This window comes from Meriones unguiculatus, chromosome 3 (assembly GCF_030254825.1).
Source record: "Meriones unguiculatus strain TT.TT164.6M chromosome 3, Bangor_MerUng_6.1, whole genome shotgun sequence".
Taxonomy (NCBI): Eukaryota; Metazoa; Chordata; class Mammalia; order Rodentia; family Muridae; genus Meriones; species Meriones unguiculatus.
The window spans coordinates 82,389,934-82,413,548 of NC_083351.1; the positions used below are offsets into that span (position 1 = coordinate 82,389,934).

General features: G+C 38.7%; 1 protein-coding gene across 6 annotated transcripts in view; it reads left to right on the forward strand.

Moving 5' to 3' along the window:
* Nucleotides 1-17,859, forward strand: part of Adgrg6 (adhesion G protein-coupled receptor G6) — a 135,350-nt gene extending 117,491 nt beyond the window's left edge. For 3 of the 6 annotated variants that reach the window (XM_060380232.1, XM_060380233.1, XM_060380234.1), the window contains 4 exons: nucleotides 9,950-10,051; nucleotides 10,614-10,766; nucleotides 11,831-11,876; nucleotides 14,077-14,213. In XM_060380232.1, the coding sequence (XP_060236215.1) occupies nucleotides 9,950-10,051; nucleotides 10,614-10,766; nucleotides 11,831-11,844 (269 nt within the window). In that variant the 3' untranslated portion in view covers nucleotides 11,845-11,876; nucleotides 14,077-14,213. Of the gene's footprint in view, nucleotides 1-9,949; nucleotides 10,052-10,613; nucleotides 10,767-11,830; nucleotides 11,877-14,076 lie in introns of all 6 variants that reach the window. The other 3 variants (XM_060380230.1, XM_060380229.1, XM_060380231.1) reach the window with 1 other exon arrangement.
* Nucleotides 17,860-23,615: the final 5,756 nt, after the last annotated feature.

A 23,615-nucleotide genomic window follows, 5' to 3' on the forward strand; every position in this document is an offset into this window, starting at 1 on the left:
TCTGTGCATCTAAAGAAACTAAGCAAGAGAGAAGACCCCTAACTAAAACGCTCAATCCCCATCCTGAAAGGCAAAGAGGATGGACATCAGAAGAAGAAGAAAACAGGAAACAACCTAGGAACCTACTACGGAGGGCCTCTGAAAGCCTCTGCCCTGAAGACTATCAAAGCAGACGCTGAAACTTATGGCCAACTGTTGGGCAGAGTGCATGGAATCTTATGTAAGAAGTGGGAAATAGTAAGAGCTGGAGAGGACAGGAACCACACAAGGAGAGCAACAGAACCAGAAAACTTAAACACAGGGAACTTCCCAGAGACTCATACTCCAACCAAGGTTCTATCAAGGAGTTCTAGGTTATCTCCATGATAACCTAGAACTCCTGCACAGATGTAGCACATGATAGTTCAGTGTCCAAGTGGGTTACATAGTAAAGGGAAGAGGGACTGCCTCTGACATAATCTGATTGGCCTGCTCTTTGATCACCTCCCCCTGAGGGGGAGCAGCCTTACCAGGCCACAGAAAATGACAATGCAGCCACTTTTGAGGAGGCTTTATTTTTAAGGGAGGGAAATAAGCCCCATGAGGCAAAGAAACTGAGAAAATTCTGTTGGGTTTTTTTTTTTTTTTTCTGAAATGAAGAGGCTCAGAAAGAGAAAAAAAAAACAAAACTATAATATGATTTGATTCAACTACTGTCTAAATTTTATGTGTTCCTCACCTTTTATATTTCTCCAACATATGGAGAATTTTGACTTTCCTAGCAAGTTCAACAGGTTATACCTGGAACTTGATCCTCAATTTTCTTTTTCCAGAAAAAAACAAAAACAAAAAACAGTATTGATTAGCAGTCAAGTACAATCTGGCTGTAATAAGTACCCAAATGCGAGAGCATAACAAATACATCACACAGTTCTTAATAAGAAGCTGCTGAGGAGAACACAGGACAGGAATTACCAGTCTGCTCAGAGATTTCAGCCATTAGTTACAATGATGACGTTTAGAACATAAGTCATGTATATCTGTGTAATGCATGGGAGCTAATGAGGCACTTTCATCTAACATCTGTGATTTTACTGCCAGACTTGGAAGTCTGAAAAGTAGAAAATTCAGAAAGAGGACACAGTCTCCATTTTATTAGGTAAACTGATGGTAAAAAAAAAAAAAGCTAAGGCCTTTACCAAGAGCAGTTTGCATTGACAATGATATATAATGTATACATATATATGTATATGCACATATATGTATGTGTATATATGGAAATTAAACAGCACATTATTAGGTGACACAGTATAAAAAGCATAGTTTTCAGTAGAATCTGAGAACTAAAGGAACACTTTTAACTAGTCCTTCAGTTCATATCAATGTTCTTATTTAGAAAGTGAATACCTACCTCTATTTATTAAAATGCTAGTAAACATACTATCTATAAGTTAATGGGAATTTAATTTGTTGTCCATTAGGAACTGTCATTAGTCACAGTCCTGTTGGTACACTAAGACATTAGTGAAATTTTGAGATGGTCAAACTGTAAATGGCCGTCTAAGTCTCCCTTGGCCTGTTAGGAATCTTATGGAACTTAAGCTGTGGCCCAGTAGCACATAAATGCACATGTGTAATTGTTGGAAAGATGAAATACTTATTATCTATAATTAAAGGGTGGGTATCTTTCAGCTCCAGACACCTGAAATGACATCAAGTGGGGTGAAACATGACACACTGCAAGAAAATACATTACTCATCTTTTGACAGAGCACTTTGTGCCACAGAGAAATAATTTTGTAAAGGGTGTCTTTGTAGTATGAAAGGAAGATTGAAGACACTTTTCCAAAAACAGCCATAAACCCAACTTAAGAACAGCTGGCTTTGTTTGACTAACAAGACAACCTGGGAGATATTTACTCTTAGGTGCAGACTCACTTAGGAGTTTAGAAGCCAACCAGTCTGTTCCTCCAATAGTCAAGTATATAGCACTCATAGTGTATTCTTCCCAAATAGCTGCTTTTACTATCAAAACTCCAAAATCAATAGTCATGATCTAAGATGCCAATCGCCCACTGCAGCCACCTGCCCTCTTCTTCCAGCCCTGAGTTATGCTTATGTTAATGTTTATGCTTCCTTTCTGTGTTTCTAAAGGTTTATCATTCAAGTTCAGAAAAGGTGAACTTGTTTTTTCAAATTTATGGTTGACTTTTCTGGGAAGGACCAGTGGCCTTTAGATAGTAAAGAACTCTCAAAGATGAGCACTCCCTCCATCTAGACTGGAATGCGACCTTTTGGAACAGTGACAGATGGCCACTTACACTGGTTTGGACTCCATCATATCTAGGGGAACTCTTTCTGTCATTTTTTTTTAATATTTTGATAATTAGACTCAACATCTAAGAAATAGCAACTCATTTTATATGTACTCCTGAAAGCCATGTTTCTGTCAGAGTCAAACAAAAGGAATGGATTCTATATGGGAGTCAAATTTCTAGTCACAGTGTCTTCTCTCCCCTAAATAGTTTAATAGCTCCAGAAGGATCGAGATTAAATATAAGTCATATAATACACAATGAATATTATGCCAGAATTTAAAATCAGGCTTATATTTATTTTCTAAGATGCTACTAAGATTGTGGGTTTAATGACAGGACTAAGAACGAGCAACCAAATCTACTCCTTCATAAGATTTCTTAGAATGTTTCCTACATCCAGGCTTGTAGCCCTCTCTGCTGTTCCTTCACCATCTTCCTCTAGTGTGTATGCATAGCTAGCCTGCCTTCGAAAAAGATGTGATAAGGTGCAGCTGTTTTGTTTTGCTTTGTTTTGTTTATATTTTTTACCTTCGTTTTCCCATAGACAGCCCTTCTTCCTTACTGAATTACAGTATACTTCCTTCTTCATCACAGCTGGAAATAGTATTAATTTAAAATAAAAAACTCACATTTACTGAAAATTAAGAAATTTTGAATTTGCAAGTAATATTAGTGTTTGTGTGAAGTGAATATACAGTAGGAGACAAATGGAAGGAACTGAGTGAGAGGAAAAGAGAGAGTAAAGGACGATTAGAAATCCACTTTTCATCTAGCATGGAGGAGTTTCAAGTAGACGAAATAAGTGATCAAGGCAGTTTACAAGGCAAAGGCACTGTTGCTAAGGCATTCTGCTTAGATTTGTTAGAGCAGTAGTCTCTCAGGCTAGGCTTCAAATAAAAAATGGACAGCTACAGCTCCTGAGTTTTGTTTTTTTGTTAGTTTGTTTGGTGACCGGAAAGCTTCAGGATTGGTTTAGCTTCACTAAACCAATCAAGATGAAGTAAAAGCTTTAAATTTGAATTCAATATTTTGGCTCTGTGGGCCCCAAACTTTACCCAGGATGTCCCCTAGTCCTCAATTCAGTAGGAGTGAAGATACAAAGAGGACTAAAATGTCCTCATCACCACCCCAGCTACAGCAGGAAACATTTTGCAGAAAGCCAGCGAACCACATGTTTCCTAGGTGGATTGAGTATTCTCAAGGAGGAAACGTGTGGATAGAATGGAGAGTGGGTTGGAAACGGAGTGAATTCCTGTGAGTGCTTATAGAGATCATATTAAAATTTTGTAGCTACCTTTACATATGGTGTCATGATGTTCAAGTACGTGGGGAGAAATCTCAGCAGTTAAGGGAGGATATGGTTCAGTTTTGTTTTTTGGTTTTTGGTTTTTTTCTTAGCTACAACCTGATGTTGGCTCCATTGGCTCCATTTTTACTACTCCTTCTTAAGAAAGCTTAGACTATGATGTGGATTCAACTACATTTCTTATGCTTTAAATAAAAGGGAGATATTTTCCGGATAACAATTATTTTAATCATTTATTACTTGATTTGCTTAAATTCACATGAGAAATATTTGATGCTGCAAAGAACAAAGCAACCTGCGAAGATTCTTACTCTGATTTAGCATGAAAATGTGTCTCGGGATAAAAAAAAAATTCTACAATAAATATAATACATTGAAATTTCAAATAAAATCTTTACCATGAGTTCTCATTTCCCAAGATTATTATCTAATCTTGACCACAACTCATAGTAAAAAACAAAACAAAACAAAAGAATGGAACTTTAATATGACTTTTTCTGTCATATAATTTTAGAGAATATGTTCAGATTTTAATCTAAACTTATTTGATGCGTATGTAATTATAGTAGATTTACAGTTTATTAAAAATGCAATGTCTTCTTGTTATGTAATTGTGATGTAGAACAATGTTGCATAAACTGTTTTTTAAGCTTTACTTATTTTTATTTTATGTGTGTGGGTGTTTTGCCTACCTTTATGTGTGTGTACCAAGTACATGCCTCGTGTCCTCAAAGGCAAAAGACAGCACCAGGTGCCCTGGAACTGGAGTCACAGACAGTTGTTAGTCCCCATGTGCTTGGTGGGATTAAACGGAGATCTTTTATAAGAATAGCCGATGCTCTTAACCATTGAGCCATCTCTCCAGCCCCTGTTTATATAGTCTTTAAAAATGGTTAATCATGTCAGTTTATCTTTAAACTCATTCTCTCTGACTACTGTCTGCATTTGATACTCAAAATAACATATTTTAACTCTGCAAAAGGTCACAACGTAAAATTTAAAACCTAGTTCTTTTCTAATGAAATATCTACTTACTATCTACTGAAAATATCTAAACACCCTCTGAAGTTCAATTTCTCTCCATATGACGTGAAAATAGTGTTACAAAAAGAGTATGACTAGAGTATGAAAGGACGCAATGTCTACAAAACTTTACCTTTTGCTATCAACTGAAAGTTAATCATTGACTCAGTGTGAGTCCTAAGGTAACCCTTTAATTTATGCTGTAAATGAACATCCTTAAATGAGTATAGCATCTTCCAGTTCCAATAAGTCATTGCATCATATAGTTGTTTAAGATTACATAATTACTTACATTCTCAATTATGTAACAATAAATCCCTCAAAGAACAAATTTAGAAAATTCTGACATCATTAAAGGAAATTAGAGTAAACCTAAACCAGTAGGCAGTCTCTAAACAACAGCCCTCTGACTTCAGCCTCCATGGATCTCACCTCAGGCCTCCCTGCTCTCCAGTCTCTCAACTCTGTAACTCTGTCAGCACCCTGAAACTTAGAAATAGCAAGTAAGCAATTCGATGCATGCAGTAGTGGTGGCACATGCATTAGTTTAGTAGAATACCTTGTAGGGGCACACTGGATTTCATAGGCACAACCACCTGATTCAGTAATTTGAATGTGGAGATGAGGTCTGGTGTGACTGATGCCTCCTCCCAACTCGCTGGGGAGGACAGGCAACCCCCAGACATTGCTTCTAAGTGATCAAGTATGGAACTAAGTCCTTCTTTGATCTGAAACCCTTCATGCCTTTAATAAAGTAGGATAATGTCCAGCAGACATCTTCGTCCTCACCCTCCTCTAACTCACAGTACAGGAATCTTGGGGGTGGCTATATTTTGGATAACTAAAATTTCACATTTATTAAAGCTTTCTAGTTAGAACTCCCTTGTTACTTTGATGGTTGAAATTTTTGCATATAATGGGTTTTTGATCAACTCCATTCCCCATTCACTTCACTCCAATCCATTCTCCATTCTCCCTACCAACACTTTTCTCTACCAAGTTCATGTGCCCCTACACACACCTTTTTTTTTTTTTTTTAACTCACCTAGTCTGCTTGTGCTGCCAATATGTTCATAGCTGCAGAATCACCTACGAGAGCATGGCTACCCTCTCGGAGGTTGCATCACTGTAGAAAATGACTTCAGATCCTAGCAGACAACAGCTACCAACAATTCCTCAGCTGAGGGTGGGACTTGATGACCACCGCCATCCTGAAATTTTTGACTGGCTTTACCTTATGTAGGTCTTATGTACACGGTCACAGCCACAGTTAGTTCACGTGTAATTGCCATGTTGTGTGCAAAATGCACTGTTTGCTGGGGTCATCTACTTCCTCTGGCTCTTACAGCCTCTCTGTGCCCCTTCCCTGATGATCTCTCAGCCTTGGCAGTAGGAGTTGTGATTCACGTGTCCCATTTATGGCTGGGTACTTTGCAGTCTCTTACTTTTTGAATACTGACCAGATCTGGGTCTCTGTTAATAACTACCTCCTGGAAAAAGAGGCTTCTCTGATGAAGGTTGAAGATAATGAGGAATCATTAGGGCTAGTTTAATGCTGTGTCCAGTTAGGAGAATGTCCTGGAAGTAGCGAGTTCTCCACTAGGGCTTATGACATGTCTAGCCACAACTTCTTGGCTGATAATGGTAGCAGATGAGGGTTTCATCCTTTTGATAAGGCCTTAAATCTAACAAACAGTGACTGGTTCTTTTCATGACATTTGTGCATAGTTGCACATGTTAGTATATCATATCACACCAGTCATTATGTAGTTCCCAGGGCTCATAGTTAAGTCAGACTGATGATTATTTTTCTCCCTCCATAGCATGCATAGGACCTTTTAGCTATGTGAAAGCTAGCAAGAAGAGGTGAGACTTCTGGTCAAGACATGCTTGATTTAGAACTAGTTTAAGCTATCTGATATAACATTTCAGACAAAAAATGGGCTAATAATCATAATCACTACCAACACAGAAATAAATGATATTGTAATGAGACAGCATATTTATATAATGAAATCTAAAGTTACAAGATGGTTAGATAGTATTATTTATTTAATGTCTTGTGTATACTTTTTTATACCTATCAAAGCTAAATGCCTTTGAAGCTAATTAGTTAAGGACTTTTGGCAAAACCTCATAATTTGATTTCATTTCTGAGACCCATGTGATAGAAGGAAAGAATAGACTCTGACCTCCTCTGACCTCTGATCTCCACGCAGGTACTCATATGTGTACACAAATACACATGTACACACTAAATAAACATGTAATAGAAATTTTAAAATAAGTACATTTTAATTTACCATGAATTTTAGTAGGCTAATCCTCTTAGTAAAATCAGTAACAAAAAGATAATCAACACATTTCACATTAGCATTTCTCTACAGGTCAGAATAGGCAACATTAACATTTCCAACCATCAAGTCCTCACTTTAGGCACTGTGCTTGGGGCTCTCTGATGGACACAAGGACCTGAAACAGAGAGGAAAACACCCAGAGTAATTTCAACAATGTGAATGCTAGAACAGAAATCAACAAGCTTCATAACTATTGCACACTATCATGTGATTTATTCTAGAATATAATTATGAATCATATGGCATTAAGCTAGTAACTACCACATATATTTGGTCATATTTTGTAAAGAACTATACATATCAAACTTCAAAACTATCATATGTTATATTTTAGAACTTTATTTTATTTATTATTGCTGTGTTTGTGTGTATATGCTTAAAAGGGACAGGCATGTCCTGTGGCACACATGGATGTCAGAAAATAACTTTACCAGGTTAGTTCTTTCCTTCTACTTTTTCACAGGTTCTAAGAATCAAGCTCAGCTTTCTAGCCTTGTATGTCAATTGTGTTACGAAATGAGGACTCCTTGCAGCCTGCATACACATTCTTAAGCTACAGTATAACTTAGTTTTCTTAATGAATACTCCATATTCACAAGCAACATTTAAGTTTAATTGTCCCTTAACATTAATCTAATAGCTGCTTTTATGCCACTCTGTACAAGTCCTTGGATCTATAAAGTCAGCCTTCTTCTTCCTCTTCTTCTTTCTCCTCCTCCTCCTCCTCTTCCTCCTCCTCCTCCTCCTCCTCCTCCTCCTCCTCTTCTTCTTCTTCTTCTGCCACCTCTTCCTCCTCTTTCTCCTTCTCCTTCTCCTACTCCTCTTCCTCCACTTCTTGAAATGTCAAGTTTGATGCTTTACAAATAGTCACTTAACAAGTTAACCTTCTAGAGACTTCCTTCATCTTACCTCCACTGCAATATTTTTAAAGGTTCCATTCAAGCCTACATCTTCTACAAGACCCTTCCTTGTGAAGACACACCATCACTACCAGTAGTATAACAGAATGAGACCATTATCTCAAAACTCATTTGCATGTTTTCAGGAATCTTTGCCTTAAAAGTATTGTCATGACTCTTAACCAAACTTTGGGCAAAATGCAGGGACTCTTATGAAAGAAGGGGGAGTTAGTAAGACCTGAAGAGGACAAGAGCTCCATAAGGAGAGCAACAGTACCAAAATATCTGGGCACAGGGGTCTTTTCTGAGACTGACACTCCACCAAGGACCATTCATGGATATAACCTAGAACCCCTGCTCAGATGTAACCCATGGTAGCTCAGTGTCCAAGTGGGTACCCTAGTAAGGGGAACAGGGACTGTCTCTAACATGAACTCAGTGGCTGGCTCTTTGATCACCTCCTCTGATGGGAGAGCAGCTTTGCCATGCCACAGAGGAGGGCAATGCAGCCAGTCCTGATGAGACCTGATAAGCTAGGGTCAGATGGAAGGGGAGGAGGACCTCCCCTATTGGTGGACTTGGAGAGGGACTTGGGAGGAGATGAGGGAGGGAGGGTGGGAATGGGAGGGAATGAAGGAGGGGGCTACAGCTGGGATACAAAGTGAATAATCTGTGATTAATATAAAAATTTTTAAAAAAGAAAATATTGTCATTGTAGTCCTAATTTGCATAGAACTCAGTTTCTTCTATTTTTATTTGTTTTGTTATGTAACAAGTTCTCCCAATGTAGCCTAGGCTGGCCTTAAGCATAAACTCTTGATTAAGTGTTTTGGGGTGGACCTCTACTGCACCAGTGTCAGTTAGTATGCATCTGTGTGTGTGTGTTCATGTGTGTGTGCATGTATGCATGTGCGTGCACACATGTGCCTGCATCTGTGTCATCCAAGGTTGATATTGGATGTCTTATTTGCTTTCTACCTTATTCACTGAAGTAGATTCTCTCATTTGAACCTAAAGATAATCAGTGTAACTAGTCTACCAAGCCAGCTGGGAATCCTACATCTCTGCCATCGCTCTGAGCACCTAGTATTTATGGAGGATCTAGGAATCTGAGTTCCTGTCTTCATGGCTTTATAGCAGTTGCTTTACCCACTGAGAAATCTTCCCATACAATACACAGTTCTTATTTTTAACTCTCTACTTCTAATCACATGTCATCCCTTAAAATGAACACATGTTCACTTATTGATCGTAGGCTGAATTCATTTTATTAACTATGAATCAATCATTAAGATAACATTGATTGATTCATTGTATGATTCCTGGCATCATTCCTAGAACAGCTATAGTACTAAGACAAACAGCTGTATTTGGAGCTTTATTTTCCACTAGGAAAAGATAATCAAACACACATATGGCCATACAAGGAATACAAGAGCGCCATGTACTGATTAGTGTACACAAAAGAGGATGAGTAGGGACTAAATTAAGAATGAATTATTATTACTTTATACAGTGGCCTCCCTAGGGGGTTAATGGCTAGTCCAAGGCAGGAGACTGTTACTAAAAGATCTGAAGAATGGGTGTTCAGCATGGTGTTGGCTGAGAACAAGCCTGATATACTGAGAAATAGAAGAATATGCAAGTAGTCTGGGAGTCACAGTCAGGACTTCTATTAAGAACATCTGGAGTTTGAGATGCAGCTGACAGGAGCTTTAGCCAAGGGAAGATGTCCTAGAAGCTGTTTGTGTTGGGATTTTATGCTGGGAAGAGATGAGAATGAAGCCAAAGGTGAAAGTCATCGTTGGGTGTTAGGAGTATAGTTATGTCATAAGGTATGCAGAACAAAGGTCAAATAAGGTCCATGAACTTATTCTGAATTCTGAGTTTCTCTGTTATTCTGTAAAAGATTAAGCTGGCTAATGCTTACATTAAGAGTCCATTCCTTAAGGTCTTTGTCCCTTGGTGGCTTGTTATAAAATTTTAAGATAATTCCACATAGTTAATAATGTTTATCATAATAATGTACCATTTGGCTTAAATAGGCTTCGTGTTCTCTTGACACAGGTTTATTTATATTCATCTTCCACTGTGCAATGAAAGAGAATGTTCAGAAACAGTGGAGGCGTCATCTCTGCTGTGGCCGATTTCGGCTAGCAGACAACTCAGGTAAAGGTATGGGGTTAACTGAGTTTCATTTGGAGAAGTAGTTGAAACCACAGGAATTCCTCCTTATGCTGTCAAAGCAACCTGCCTCCACTGAGAATGCCTTACAAACATTTGACCCCATCCTTGAATGCTGTAGAAAAGAAACATGAAGTCCACTCAGTTTTTTTTTAATTGTTTGAGTTTTGACATCTAATTTGACAACTCCTATCTGCAGGTTCCTCTACAATGGCTCCACATTTTTAGATTCTCAACTCAATCTTACATGAAGAGTGATTTCCGGAGACACAACATTTAGAGGAAACTGTCATTAACTTTTTAAATACCTGCAAATGCTTCTCACCTATAGGGTATTGAAATGAGATTCTAAATAGGATATGCATGGGGTCAGAGCAAGATGCATCTCCTTGGCTTCCTAATGTTTCCATGTCAGTTTCTTTAGGTCACTAAGCATATGAGGAAACCAAGTCTTCTGGACAGATTGAATGACGCAGTGATGGATTTCCGGGACAGCTTGTATTTTCTATAAGCCAACTAATAAAGTACTGCTCTTTATTCCTTCCAGATTGGAGTAAGACAGCTACCAACATCATCAAGAAGAGCTCTGATAACCTGGGGAAATCATTGTCTTCAAGTTCCATTGGCTCCAATTCAACATATCTCACGTCCAAATCAAAATCCAGCTCCACCACCTATTTCAAAAGAAACAGCCACTCAGGTGAGTCATTCTTGGCCTGTAAATCTTCCCTCTGGTTGGTTTTCATTTATGTGTTTTCATCACAAAACTGACTTATAATAACCAGTGGATCCCAGTGCCAGGTAGAGGGCTGGGATTAGATTTATCAGAATATCCTGTCCATCTAAAGACTTAATCCATCAGCTTTGTAAATTCTAAATTGAAAATAATTTTAACCCAACTATATCTACATGGTTATAATATCACTAGCTGTCAGTATTAGCATAATTTCAAAGTTTGAGTTGAAACAGTTTTCTCTTTGAAATTGTGATATTTCATTTCAAAGTAATTTTATTTAAAAAATGTAGAAATCAAATTGCAAAACATTTCAACCCAGTATGAAACTTGCCAGTATAAAATTTGCAATTAGGTATGGGGCCAGGAAGATGCACCATGTAGGATGAATATTTTGTTTAAGACTTAATTCCATCACTACTGCAAGTGAGGAGGTAAGTGGCAACTGTCCTTTAGCTTGCTCATAAGATATGAAAGAATGGACAACCCATTATCCATAAAGTCAAAAGGACTGTGAGAAATATTGCTTTGTTCATGTCCTGCTTGTTCAGCACAGCTCCAGTGGCCATGTGTTCTGACACTAAGGATGTATACAAATTACCCTGATGACAGCAGGGAAACAATGTGTGTGCAGTTCTTGCTAGTGAGATGTGTGAAGTTAAATGCCTTGAGAAACAGCTACACTGTGCTGGCACTTGCTGTATTCTGAAGATATAACTAAGAGCATAATGGAAAGGAGTTGGAAGTGTTTACTCCACTTAGCCACTGCAGGTGAACTGAGGCCAGTGGTGCAGAAGAGACTAGTATTTGAACTTTTTCTAAAATGCATGTGAGGTGTCTGTACTAGCAACTCTGGTTGAAAACCTTGGATTACAGTTGATTTGCAAGTCTAAATCCCTGCCAGTTGTTGCTAAGACAGCTGTCTACTGAGGATGGTTTGGAATGTGCAGAAAACCACTCCATATCCTCATGACTATGTAGCTGGTTTATTTCTTGGAATTGATTTAGACATTCATATGTTTACGGTATAGATAATTTCTCCTAAGAGAATTCCATCAACAAAAGTGCAACATTCAGGTAACTTTTTCTGCTTTTTTTATGCATGAATTTGTGCAAGGTAATGCGAACATGTGCATGAATTAAGCTAAGGTGCTGCAAAACAGCTTGTTCTTTGCAGTTCTTCTCAACTAGCACAAAGGTATACTCCTGCACTGAGCTGAAATCTCAAACTCTGACAGTGGGCTGGGCCAGCTCTTCTCTGCATGGGCTGTGCAAGCTGTGCTTCTAGGAAATGTACCATGCTCCTGATGAGCAGGTCACACAGCATGTAACATAATAACAAAACCAAGAAAAAGAAGTGCTTAATAAACTTTTTGTTATATGATGTGACATCTCTGTCCTTTTTTCTTTTCACCGTTTTTTGGATTCCTGAGTGTGTCATGGTACATTCGTAGAAGTCTTGAATGAGAAATTATTGATTTCAAGCTGCTTTGTGGTGATTTTTATCTGCTTGAGACTTCAATATATATCAAACAATGGTTCATATCTCTAGCCCCTCGTTTTCAGAAACAATCTGAATCTTTGTTACTCCTCATGTGACTTTTAAGCAGAAGCCATGGGACATCATGTATGGATGTGATATATTGCATTCATGCACACAGCTTTATTCTGTGAGAGAATGAAGAACCACCCGGTAGAGTCATATACTTGGAATGAGGCCAATTACAGTCTCTAAAAATACGTGCCTTTGAGCACTGCCCAGGAGCCAGAAGGGATGCATCTTCAACATTTCCCTGAGGTCCTGTGGTTTGCTAAAAACTTTGAACACAAATTATTCATTATTTATGTTTAAAGTAATAAGGTAATCCTCACCAGAAAACCAGTGGCTAGTGAATCCATGAACCTAAAGGAAGCACAAAATCAAGGAGCTTGCTGGGAGCCTCATGGACGGGGCCTTGTATGACTCCTCCAGGTTCTTCAGTGCTAGGACATGCTTCAGTCACTCTGTCATTTCATCTGCCAATTGTTCAATATGTCATCTCCTCTTCCCCCCACTTTCCTAAAGTATGGGATGAGACTACCACTTCCTGTGTTCTGACTTGGTGTATGCCCTGATACAGAACAGAAGCGGAGCAGTACATACTATGACAATGTCTTAGACTTTAAAACTTAGTGATGCATTTTACAAGTCATTTCCTATATTGGCTCCAGTTTACCCAAAACATAAAACAATTGAAGTGCATACTCCAAATTATGGATCTCTGGCTACAGAGACCAGCATTTTGAGGGTAGCAATTTTTTTTTTTTTTTTTTTTTTTGTCTCTCTCACAAAGTATAGAGAAGATATGACTACAAGGACACCACTTTTTTCTTTATCAACACTGTGAAATCTGTAATTTCATTAACCTGGGGATAAAACTTTTCCCAGAGCATTTCAGAAGGGAGAAGATAGACTGATTATATTCATAGAAACACAGATTTACATTGATCAAAGAGGTAATCAGACCATTACCTGAGCCAGTTTCAGAGCCTATGAAAAAAATAGCAGGTACTTATCTATTACTGAAAAATTCTAGAAATGTGTCTAGTAGTCCTTAATTGCTATTAATTTCTCTGACATTGCTTTTGAGACACGTCTGGTGAAGATAATTTTGACTTTATGAAATGATAATGCTTTTGTTAGTTTCCCTTCATATCACAACTAACAACCATGAGGAAATGCACTCAGCGCTGCTTTCATGTTTGTCTTGATTCACTTTTACTCTCCAAAAGCATTTAAGTTAAATTTTATCAAATCTTTAGACAGTGTCAGACTTCTATGCATAGACTGTAACTCATCTCCCTGTTCTTGTAGACTCAGGGGCAGCCATGTGCTCCCTTTCTCATACTCTACATTATTTGTAAAATATATCTTAAATAATCTTTTTTTCATGAGCATTTCAACACAGTTTCATTCAGTTTTTACCTTGTTTCTGACATTGGAGCCTTAGGGTGCATAATTTTTTTTTAAGTTCAACTATTTTATTCATTAATTCTGAAGAATGCCATTTGGGAACATTTTCTTATAACATGCCATAACAGAAGGTACACAAAAGCAAGCTGAGGTTGAGTGAATATGAGAAGTTCATTTGAAGGGGGAGCATATTTGAGTACTGCCTCTTCCATAACCTGTCAGAGAACCCAGAACTTCCTTCCCTCTGTGTTCTTCCATGTGCCGTGGCCGTGGGCTTGTTACCAGCTTATCTTGCAGTCTAATCTCTTGCATCATTTCTTGCAGACAGCACTTCCATGGACAAGTCGTTGTCAAAACTGACCCATGCTGGTGGAGAACAGACATCAATCATCCCGGTCCACCAGGTTATTGATAAGGTCAAGGGCTACTGTAATGCTCATTCGGATAACTTCTATAAAAATATTATTCTGTCAGATACTTTCAGCCACAGCACAAAGTTTTAATGTCACCAATATGCGGGAAAAAAAATAAAAAGGAAGCTTGTCTAGAGAACTGTGAAGAACTACAAGCAGCAAAAGCTATGAGCAGCTAAAGTCAGTGTGCTGTCCCCTAGGTAGCTGCAGAGCTTTGAGAACTGTCTCTTGTTAGGGAAGCTGCTGTGGGATGCAGAATTCATCTTTTTGGAATATTTCTTCTGTGGATGAGCTTCTGACATCACACTTCAGAACTGAGAGCACGCTGAGCACTTCCAGGAGATACGACTGTTTAGAATGTAATTGAATCAAACTCAACAGAATGAGGGGAAAGGCATTAAAATGCAAGGCCATGGAAGAAAAAAAAAAAACAACCCAAGAACAAATTCTACTTTAGATCTCATTTACCACACCTCATAGTTAGGCTTGGATGTGGCCTGACTCTTATAAAGATGATGTAGAAAACACTAATTGATGTTTGTAGTGATTGTGGATGCTCACAGGTTTTGTTCCAATGCTATTTCTATGAAAAAGCATCTTTTTCTTTTTCAGTGAAATTTCAACCATAAGTAGAAAAGAATGTTTAATATTTGACACATGTATTAAACATACTTAACATTCATAAAAATTGCAAGAAAGTATTTGAAAAATTTGATCTGGTTAATATTGTATAAGTTTTTAATATCTCAAGCTGAAATATCACCATTTTCCCATGCATGTAAAATCCAGTTGAATATGGACACTGAATTAAAGTGGGCCTCCTGAGATTTAAAAATAAGCACCTCCTCCATCCTCCTTCACTGGGCAATTGGACCACAGGCTTATTAGAGGAATGAGAATTTCACTGAATGCACACTGTATATAATGGCCTCTCACTGTTTAGAGGACACACTTTTGAGACTAAGTAGTCCTATTCTTCCTTTAATTATTTTTAAGATATTTCAAACCACATAAACTTCAGAGATCTCTGAGTCCCCCAAGTGATATTTTGTTCCAAGAAACATACACTGAAACACACAGCTGTCTTGGTTAATCACAATAATTTATAAACATATAGGTCTACAACTGCTAGTCTAAAAACTATTTGCACTGAGCCCTCCATTCAGAGTGTGTAAGAGCCTAGGGAGGGCTGGCGAGATATACTACTTTATAGTATAATATTTATGAACCAGACTGCAGCATGCAAGTTATGGGTAACACTAAGCAGCTTATACTATCCTAAACAAAGTGTGCTTTAATGAGGCTATCTATCCACAGGCCTCAGTGTATGGTGGCTTTAGCCTTGCTAAAGAACCCTTTAGAGTTCTCTGGGAAGTTTCAGATTTGGCAAGATAGCAGCACAGTGATGACAAAAGGCAAAGTCAGTCTGCTGGAAGGCAGAGGCCAGAACTGAACCTCTGTACAGAAAGGAGGTCATTCCTGGCTACAAGATCCTGTAGGCTTTGCAACAACTCAAGGCCCTCTCATTTCTCTAGTGTCAACCATGGAGTTATTTGCCAAGCTGCAAAGGATGATAGATTGTGGCAGTGGACTGTTATTGCCATTCCGTTTTGTGGCAGCCTGGACTGCCATCTTGGTGCACGTGAACTTTGCTAGGCCTGGTTTTCACAGAGGCGGCGGCCATGTAGAAGAAAGGGATAGTGAATATTAAGGCAACTAAGCGTCACCTCAGTAGAGCCAGTCTTTTTATATTAGCAGGCTGCTCATTGTACCAGAGGACACATAGAGGTAAAATTTAATTTCAAATAGTCACTGTATATTCACATACTTCCCCCAAACTTAGGTGTTCCTGATAGATTCTAATTAGCTTTCTACTGTGAGATTTATGCACAAAGTGAATATTTAGTTAATAGAGTTTATGACTTAGCTTCAGAATAGGCTTTCCTTTTTATTTCTTCTTACAAGCATTCAGAGCTAATAAAACCTTTATTTTTTCTTACCTGGCAATAATGTCGGCTCCACTTTAAAATCTTCAATAACCAAGTAAGAAAAAGAAAATGAAGAAACAATAGCCTAGAAATATTTGCAAGTGGATTTAAAAGACTGATCCAACTTCTACCTTCAGCTCCAAATATGTGGCTCTCGTTTGCATTTTTTGGCTCCTCGGAAGAATGAGGCAGAATTCCACTGGAGAGCCAAAGTTCCACCTACACCAACTATAAAACAATCCCAATCCAGAGTCTGGATAATTACTCATCACTCTCTCTTTTCACTGTGTTGTTAGAGTTTTAGTTTAGAGTCTGAGATAATCTCCATTCTTGCCACTATTTCTTACCGTGTAAAGATATTGGCAATGTCTCTTCTGTACATATTTATTTATTTGTGTTCATGTCAGTTTGTTTCAAATCTTAGCTTTCTACCACCTAGCTTTACTGTTTTAGCTAATCTTCTACTAGAGAGACTGTATTTTTTTTCTAAAAAAGTTGTGAAATAGTTTTCTGTAGCAATATCTTTAAATATGATGGATGGATAAGAGCAACTGTGAGGGCAAACCAGAGTTGGTAGTGAAAAACTACTAAAGCTGATTTGCCATTTTACTGAAATGGAAAATGATTTTTCAAATAAATACTTATATTGTTCATGTTCCAAATTATTCAGTTCCTTTATGAGGGAATGTTTCTATTTCTGACTCTTAAATAGGAAGGAAAAAAATTATTTGACAGCTGGAAAATAAGCCTGCCACCAATAAAGGCAATGACATGGGGTGATTTTGCCAAAACACTAGGAATGAATATATGACAAAGGTCCAGGTCCTGGGATTAATGAACTCTGATGTTAGAATTTCTTAGAATAGCTAACGGATGCAAAGCTGGGTTGTTTTTGTGTGTCAGCTTCAACATAACTTAGGCTTTAGGCTTTTTACTTTGTTTTGAAGCAAAGTCCAAATCATCCCCAAACAAAAAACAAAAATGAAAATAAATAAAGAAACATAGTAGTGTTGTTTGGAATCCAGGTCCGGGGTATCTTTCTCACATTTAAAGTGGCCATTTTCATTTGGAGGCTTGGAAAATGACCAGTCTTGTTAACTCTACTTGCATGGTCAGAACAGAGATGCCTTGCTCCCCTTTTTCCTCTGGTAACCTAGAATCGTTTCTTTCTGCCGATCCAAGGCCAGTTTGGCTCAAGGTTTTCCTCAGCATAGTGTATGCCCAGCACTAAGCTAGGAGCCTCTTTGGCAGGTCACTGCAAAAGCCGATCTCCTGAGCCAAAGTTCACAACTCCCGGCCAAGTCATGTTAAGAAAACGGTTGTTGCTCAAGGGCCATCTGAAGACCTGGGTGATCAGGTCACATCTGAAAGCATGGGCGAGCAGCAATGGAGCTAACAGGAAACTCTTGTTCCATTTCCCCGCCACTCCATATTTATTGCAGTTTTGAAGTTTGTATGGGTTTGGCTTTGTAAATTCAGTGCCTTGGTTGGTCCGGCTTCGGACTTCGTATTTAAACTATGTGCCACTGTTTTATATCTGAGGCTAAGCTCATCTTCATTCCTTATGAATACCCCACTACTTCTCACTTCTTTTTCATTCCACCTCTCTCTCTTCTTCACTTCAAAGGAAAAAGTGATTTGTGTTAGACTTTTCTTTCTCTGCCTCCCTCAAGAAAAAGTGAAAATAAAAGTGAAATTTTCAAATATTTTCATTTATAGTCTCCTTTTTGCCAAGAGATATAAGAAAAAAGAAGAATTTTATATTTTGTTACCACAGGAAACTCCAATAAAAACTGAGTAATTTGAACATGGTAGAAAAGAAAATCATAAAATTTGTGAATACCTTTAGACATCAGGGGTTTTGCTCATCGTGTATAATTTTTATCATGACTCTGAGGTAATAGGGGTATTTGTCTTCCATCTGTGGGAAGCTGCTCATTGAAAATAAAGAGCCTCTCCATGACCAAGCTAAGCTCTAAGACTTTATTCCCTCTTATTTCAGCACACTCATCAGCGCTCTCCCATGACCCTGCATATGAAGGGAAATAATCCAAGGTTAGGGTGACTGCAGGGAAAGTTGAAGAGAAGCTTCTAGAACTTCAGACAAAACTGTGAAGTTAGAAAGGCTGAGTCAGGATTTGGCCCAATCAGTTCAGATTGGGGGTGAGGAAGGTTATTCCAGGCACAGAGGTCAGAGATCCCAGAGCACTAGTGGAAATTAGTTAGGAATGGCTTGTTCACAGGGTATAGAAAGGGGGCTACAGAGTGAGGACAAGGCAGAGACTATGCTATCATGGGAAGAGCTCAATGTCCTAATTAGAGAAGGATGAGCTTGACAGCAGCACAGCAGGCACAGAGGCTGCTGGGAAGATGAGCCTGAGTCTAGTCTGAGTCTAGCTGGGATTTAGGGAGGTGACTGGAAAGTTGATGGGAAGGGAGTGGTTATGAACTCAGGGAGGACAGAAAAAAATTGCAGAACTCCACAGGAAAGGATAATGTAAGGACTAAGTCCAGAGGCCGTGGCTCCGGGAAGCGGTGGCACTGTCATAAGCCTACAATGCACAAGCGAGCCCATAGTTTGTTGGAGTGAGTTCACCAAAGGCTAGAGTTGCAGCCCATGCCTTGGTTGGGCCCAGATGTTATAGGGCCAAAAGAAACAAGAAAGAAAGTCAGCCTTTTGTGAGAAGAATGCTATGTCCTTCAATGTGGAAATGATAAAGGAGCAGGGGTGTTTTTTTAAGGGAGTATGACCACAAGGAAAAGCTTCTCATGGAATTCGGTCTGTCTGCTTCTTTACAGATGGAATACAGTATTTGAAGGGACTAAAGGGGTAACAGATGAGGGTGGGTGTTTCAGATTGACCTATGCACGGGGCTGGTGGTGGGTGATAGAGGTAAACACAGGTATAGTTGTTGTTATGCTTGGAATGTGTCTCCAAAACTTAACCACCAATGCAACAGACTTCAAAGGTAATATCTAATACAGGAGTTATGAGGCTGCAGAGACGGCTCAACAGTTAAAAGTGCATACCGATTGGCAGAGGACCCAGCATGGTTCTCAGCACCCACTTAGGGTAACTTGCAACCACCCCAGATCCAGGAAGGTTCAGATACTTCTGGCCTCATTAAGCACCTGCACTCAGGTGTATTTTTCCATACACAGACACATAATTAAAATTAAATCAAGTTATTTTAAAACTTAAATTATGAAGACTATGTGTTATCACTTCAGTGGGTTCGGCATCACAAGACCATGCTTGTCCAGCCTCCTCCTTGGATACCTTGCACCGAGAGTTACAGAAAATTGTGAGCCAGATCAGGTCCTCTGCAAGAGCAACAAATACTCTCAATTTCTAAACCATCTCACCAGCACCTTAAATAGTTTTAACTTATGTTTGTTTCTCCACATTGGCAGCAGACTATAGCCCTACCTAAAGCCTTTGGTTTTCTCTTTTGTTCTAGTTACATGTGTGTGCACACGCATGGGTGCACGCACTCACACAGATTCATAGGGGTGCAGGTACATGAGTGCAAAACCTTCATATGGAGCTCTGAAGACAACCTCTGATGTTAGTCTTCAGGCACTATCTTAGTCACTTTTCCCTTATGTGATGAAATACCTCAACAGGGCTTTATGTTGGCTTACTGTTCCAGAAAGATAGCATCATGCTAGGAAAAACATGCCAGCCAGCAGGGCAAGCAGGGTGGCAAGACCAGGCAGCTTGCTTTCATACTGCATCCACACTCAGAGTTTGAACACAAAGTGAGACCAAACTATAAAACACCAAGGCAAGCCACCAGTGGCCTCAAGGTTCCACTTTTTAAAGATTCCACAACCTTCCCAAAGTGCTACCAGCTGCAGGTGACATGACCAATTGTATGAGCTTAAAGGAAACATTTCACAATGAAACCACAACAGGTACCTTCGACCTTTCTGTTTGAGACAAAATCTCCCATTGGCCTAGAACTTCATCACATAGGCCAAAATAAGTGGTTCATGAGCTCCCAAGGATCCACCTGTCTCCACCTCTCATTTTTCATCTCTGCTAAGATTGTATGCAAGTGCCACCATACTCAGTTGTTTGAATGGATTCTGGGGATCCAAACATAGGTCTTTATAGTCTCAGATCAAGCACTTTAACAACTGAGCCATCTCCACATCCCACAGCTACATCTTTGTGAAGGTAGAATCTTTCATGGTGTTGTTTGTCTTCAATCCTAATCATGAATTTTTATCTCTGGTTCTCAATGCCATATAATCATGATTTCAAATCTCTAAATTTAAATTCTCGCAGATTTGGTGCTTCATTTGTTCAGAGAAAAACTGTCAATTGGGGAACAAAAATACAATATATCTTAGACAGTTTGTGTGTGAACCTCATATATATGTACATTATATATATATATACATTTTATATATATGTACACAATGTTGGATAGGTATTTACAATTAAATCTCAATTAGGTCTCAGCCTGATGTTAGCCTGGGTTCTCTTACTATCTGTCTAGACAGAGGGGAAACCAATAAAAATGAGAGGAACTAGAGAAGACAGTGGGTACAACTGCTGTAAGGTTCACAAAAGCAAACTGATTCGATCATGCTAAAGCCAGTACTGCCTTTACTCTGAAGGGGTCACACAATGCAGAACAAATGTCCCAGAGTCGTTTTAGAGAAAGCATTTCTTCTGCTAGTGAATGATCTTTTATTGTGGGACGTCGTTGTGTCTCCTATCTGTTGCAGGCCTGCCCTAGGTTACCTGTGAAGCAAGCGAGATGATGGTAACAAAAGTATCCCCAGCACTGGAACTCTGTGATAATGTTTAATTTCTTTAAATCTAGCCGTTCCCACTGAAACACAAAACACAAAGGCTGAAAACTGAATGTTCAGTAGGACATTTAATTTTATTTAGTGTAGATTTTTCCAAGGAATAGATCAACTCTATACCTCTTCATTTCCAAAATGAGTGTCTTCCTTGAACACATAATTTAGTAGCTTCAGCATACTTGCTGCCTTGTAAGAATGGAACTTGTAAAAAGGCTTATTTGCACATGTAAAGGAGATGATGTTCTAGTAAACCACCAAGTGAGCAGGCGGTACAAACCCCCATTTCCTCCTCCCACCAGCTGTGAGTGGTAGGACAGTGCAAAGTCCACAGGAAAAAGAAGAAAACAAGAGAAAAGGTAAAGACTAGAACCCAGATAGATATTGCCTCAGATGGTGGGGGGGTGGAGAAGTTCTTTTGGGCCACTGAGAATGCAGCATCTATGGATGTCATTTGGCAAGCCCATGCCTTGGGCCTTACAGCAGGGAGACCTGTCCTTACTTTTTTCTTTGAAGAACTTTAAGGTAAATGCAACTATGTGTAAGTCTGGGGCCTTGCATTCCACGGAGCTGCCAGCCGGAAATCCAGGAAGCACACCAGGTGCCAGAGCCTTATGTGATTAGGCTTCCAAGACTCAAAATATCTCCTAGTAAGTTGCTTCAAATACAAATTTACAGACTTCATAACCACGAGGCCCATTTTACAGTTGTAGAAATACATGGAGAGTGGGGTGGAAAGGGTGCTTAAACAACCAGGAAATCAGCACATTTAGTGACTTGATGTTTAGAAAAAAATTATTCCTTGTGAAAAAAAAAATATGGTTGGCGCCTTGACTAGCCCATCTCTGATTAGCATTTTCATCTGAAAGTGGTTATTTCTTTAAATTTTTGGTTCATAATGCTACAGTGTTTATATACCACACAATGAATCTTTAAAATAGCTACTCAGAATATTTTTATTATATTATTTTTTATTGAAAATAAACATTTTACATAATATTTTTTGATTATTATTTACCCTCCCTCATCTTCCAGATCCTCCAAGCTCCTGACTCTTCCCACCCCACACTCTCTCTCTTCAAAAAATAAGCAAGTTAATAGAAAAAAACAAACAAACACGGATAAAACTAAATGAACAACAACAAAAAGAAACAGAGCAGAAGAAATTCACATGTGCATACACACACCTTCACCTAGACACAGGCACATACATGCACACATATACATACATACACACACACACACACACACACACACACACACACACACACATACAAACCCCAAATGGAAAGCCTCCTGATGCTTCTGTTCCATTGCTTCTTTCTCTCTCTCTCTTCAGAAAACAAACAGGTAAATATAAATGCAAAAAAAATAAAAAAAAATAAAAAAACCAAGGATGAAATAAAATGAACAAACAAAAAGAAATGGAGCAGAAGAAATTCACTTGTGTGCAAACACTGCACACACCTTCACACAGACAACATACAAATAATATATCAATAAAATATAAGTAAAAGATCAGTAAGGTAAACAATGTCCCCCAAAAGCAATGTGAGAGTAAACATATTTTCAAAAATAACTTTGGGTATGAAGAATCTTAAAATGACATTGTCCTTTCTAGAATAATTCCAAGTAAGTATCACAAACATGTAAATTAAAAACCACTTACCAGATTTTTTCATAGTAACAACAAAGTCATGAGCAGCTATAAAGAAGCTTCTTCTCTAAGTCATAGAACCTGTTACAAGATTGCTAATATACTGTAGCTTTCATTCTTCCAAATAATTCCCAATTCATCAGCAAAGACTTGTCTCTCAACAGATCTATTCTCTGTCATTTGCTCTCCAGTTGACGCGGTCTGTGTAAACTAAGCAGAAGCTGTTGTAGTTCGAAATGCCTTGCATGCTTGCCTCCCCTCCCCATTTACATTTTTCCTCATCTCCAGATGCACATTCTGGGCTGCTAGGGCCACATGTGCCTGGACTCATGTGGAAGAAAAATTGTTCCTTACTTCCAGTTTTTTCTTCTCAGACAACTTTATACCTATCAAGGACAGAGTCCAAGAAATACTGATTATTCCTAACAACTGCTGAATACTGTTCAAAACAGTGAAAATTGTCTTCTAGAGGCCTGGACACTCAACAAAGGAAAATAAAGCAGCACTAAGGCCCAAAGATTGTTGCCCTCACTCTCCTACTCTGAACTTCAAGCCTGAAGACACTCAGGATGCAGGCAGCATCTTCTGAAAAGGGTCACTTGTTCTCTTAATTAGTAAGCTAACGTTAGCATCATGTGAAGAATACACACTTATTCATTTCAGTTGTTGAACTAAGTGTGTGAGTGCATATAAAAGTGAGTACACATAAAAGTATGTAGGTGAGTCTGTATGTGTGTGTGTGTGTGTGTGTGTGTGTGTGTAACTAACTATATGAGTGATTGAGTATGTGTATGTTTATGTCTGAGGGCATGTATATGAGAGTGAGTGTGTTTATGAGTATGTTTATCAGAGTGTGAGAGTGTGTGATGGTAAGTGTAATTGAGGTTGAATGTGTGAGTTCAACTGTGTGTGAATGAGTAAATGTGTTTGTGTGAGCCTATGTGTATGTATGGATGTGTATAAGAGTGTGTGTTCACATATTAT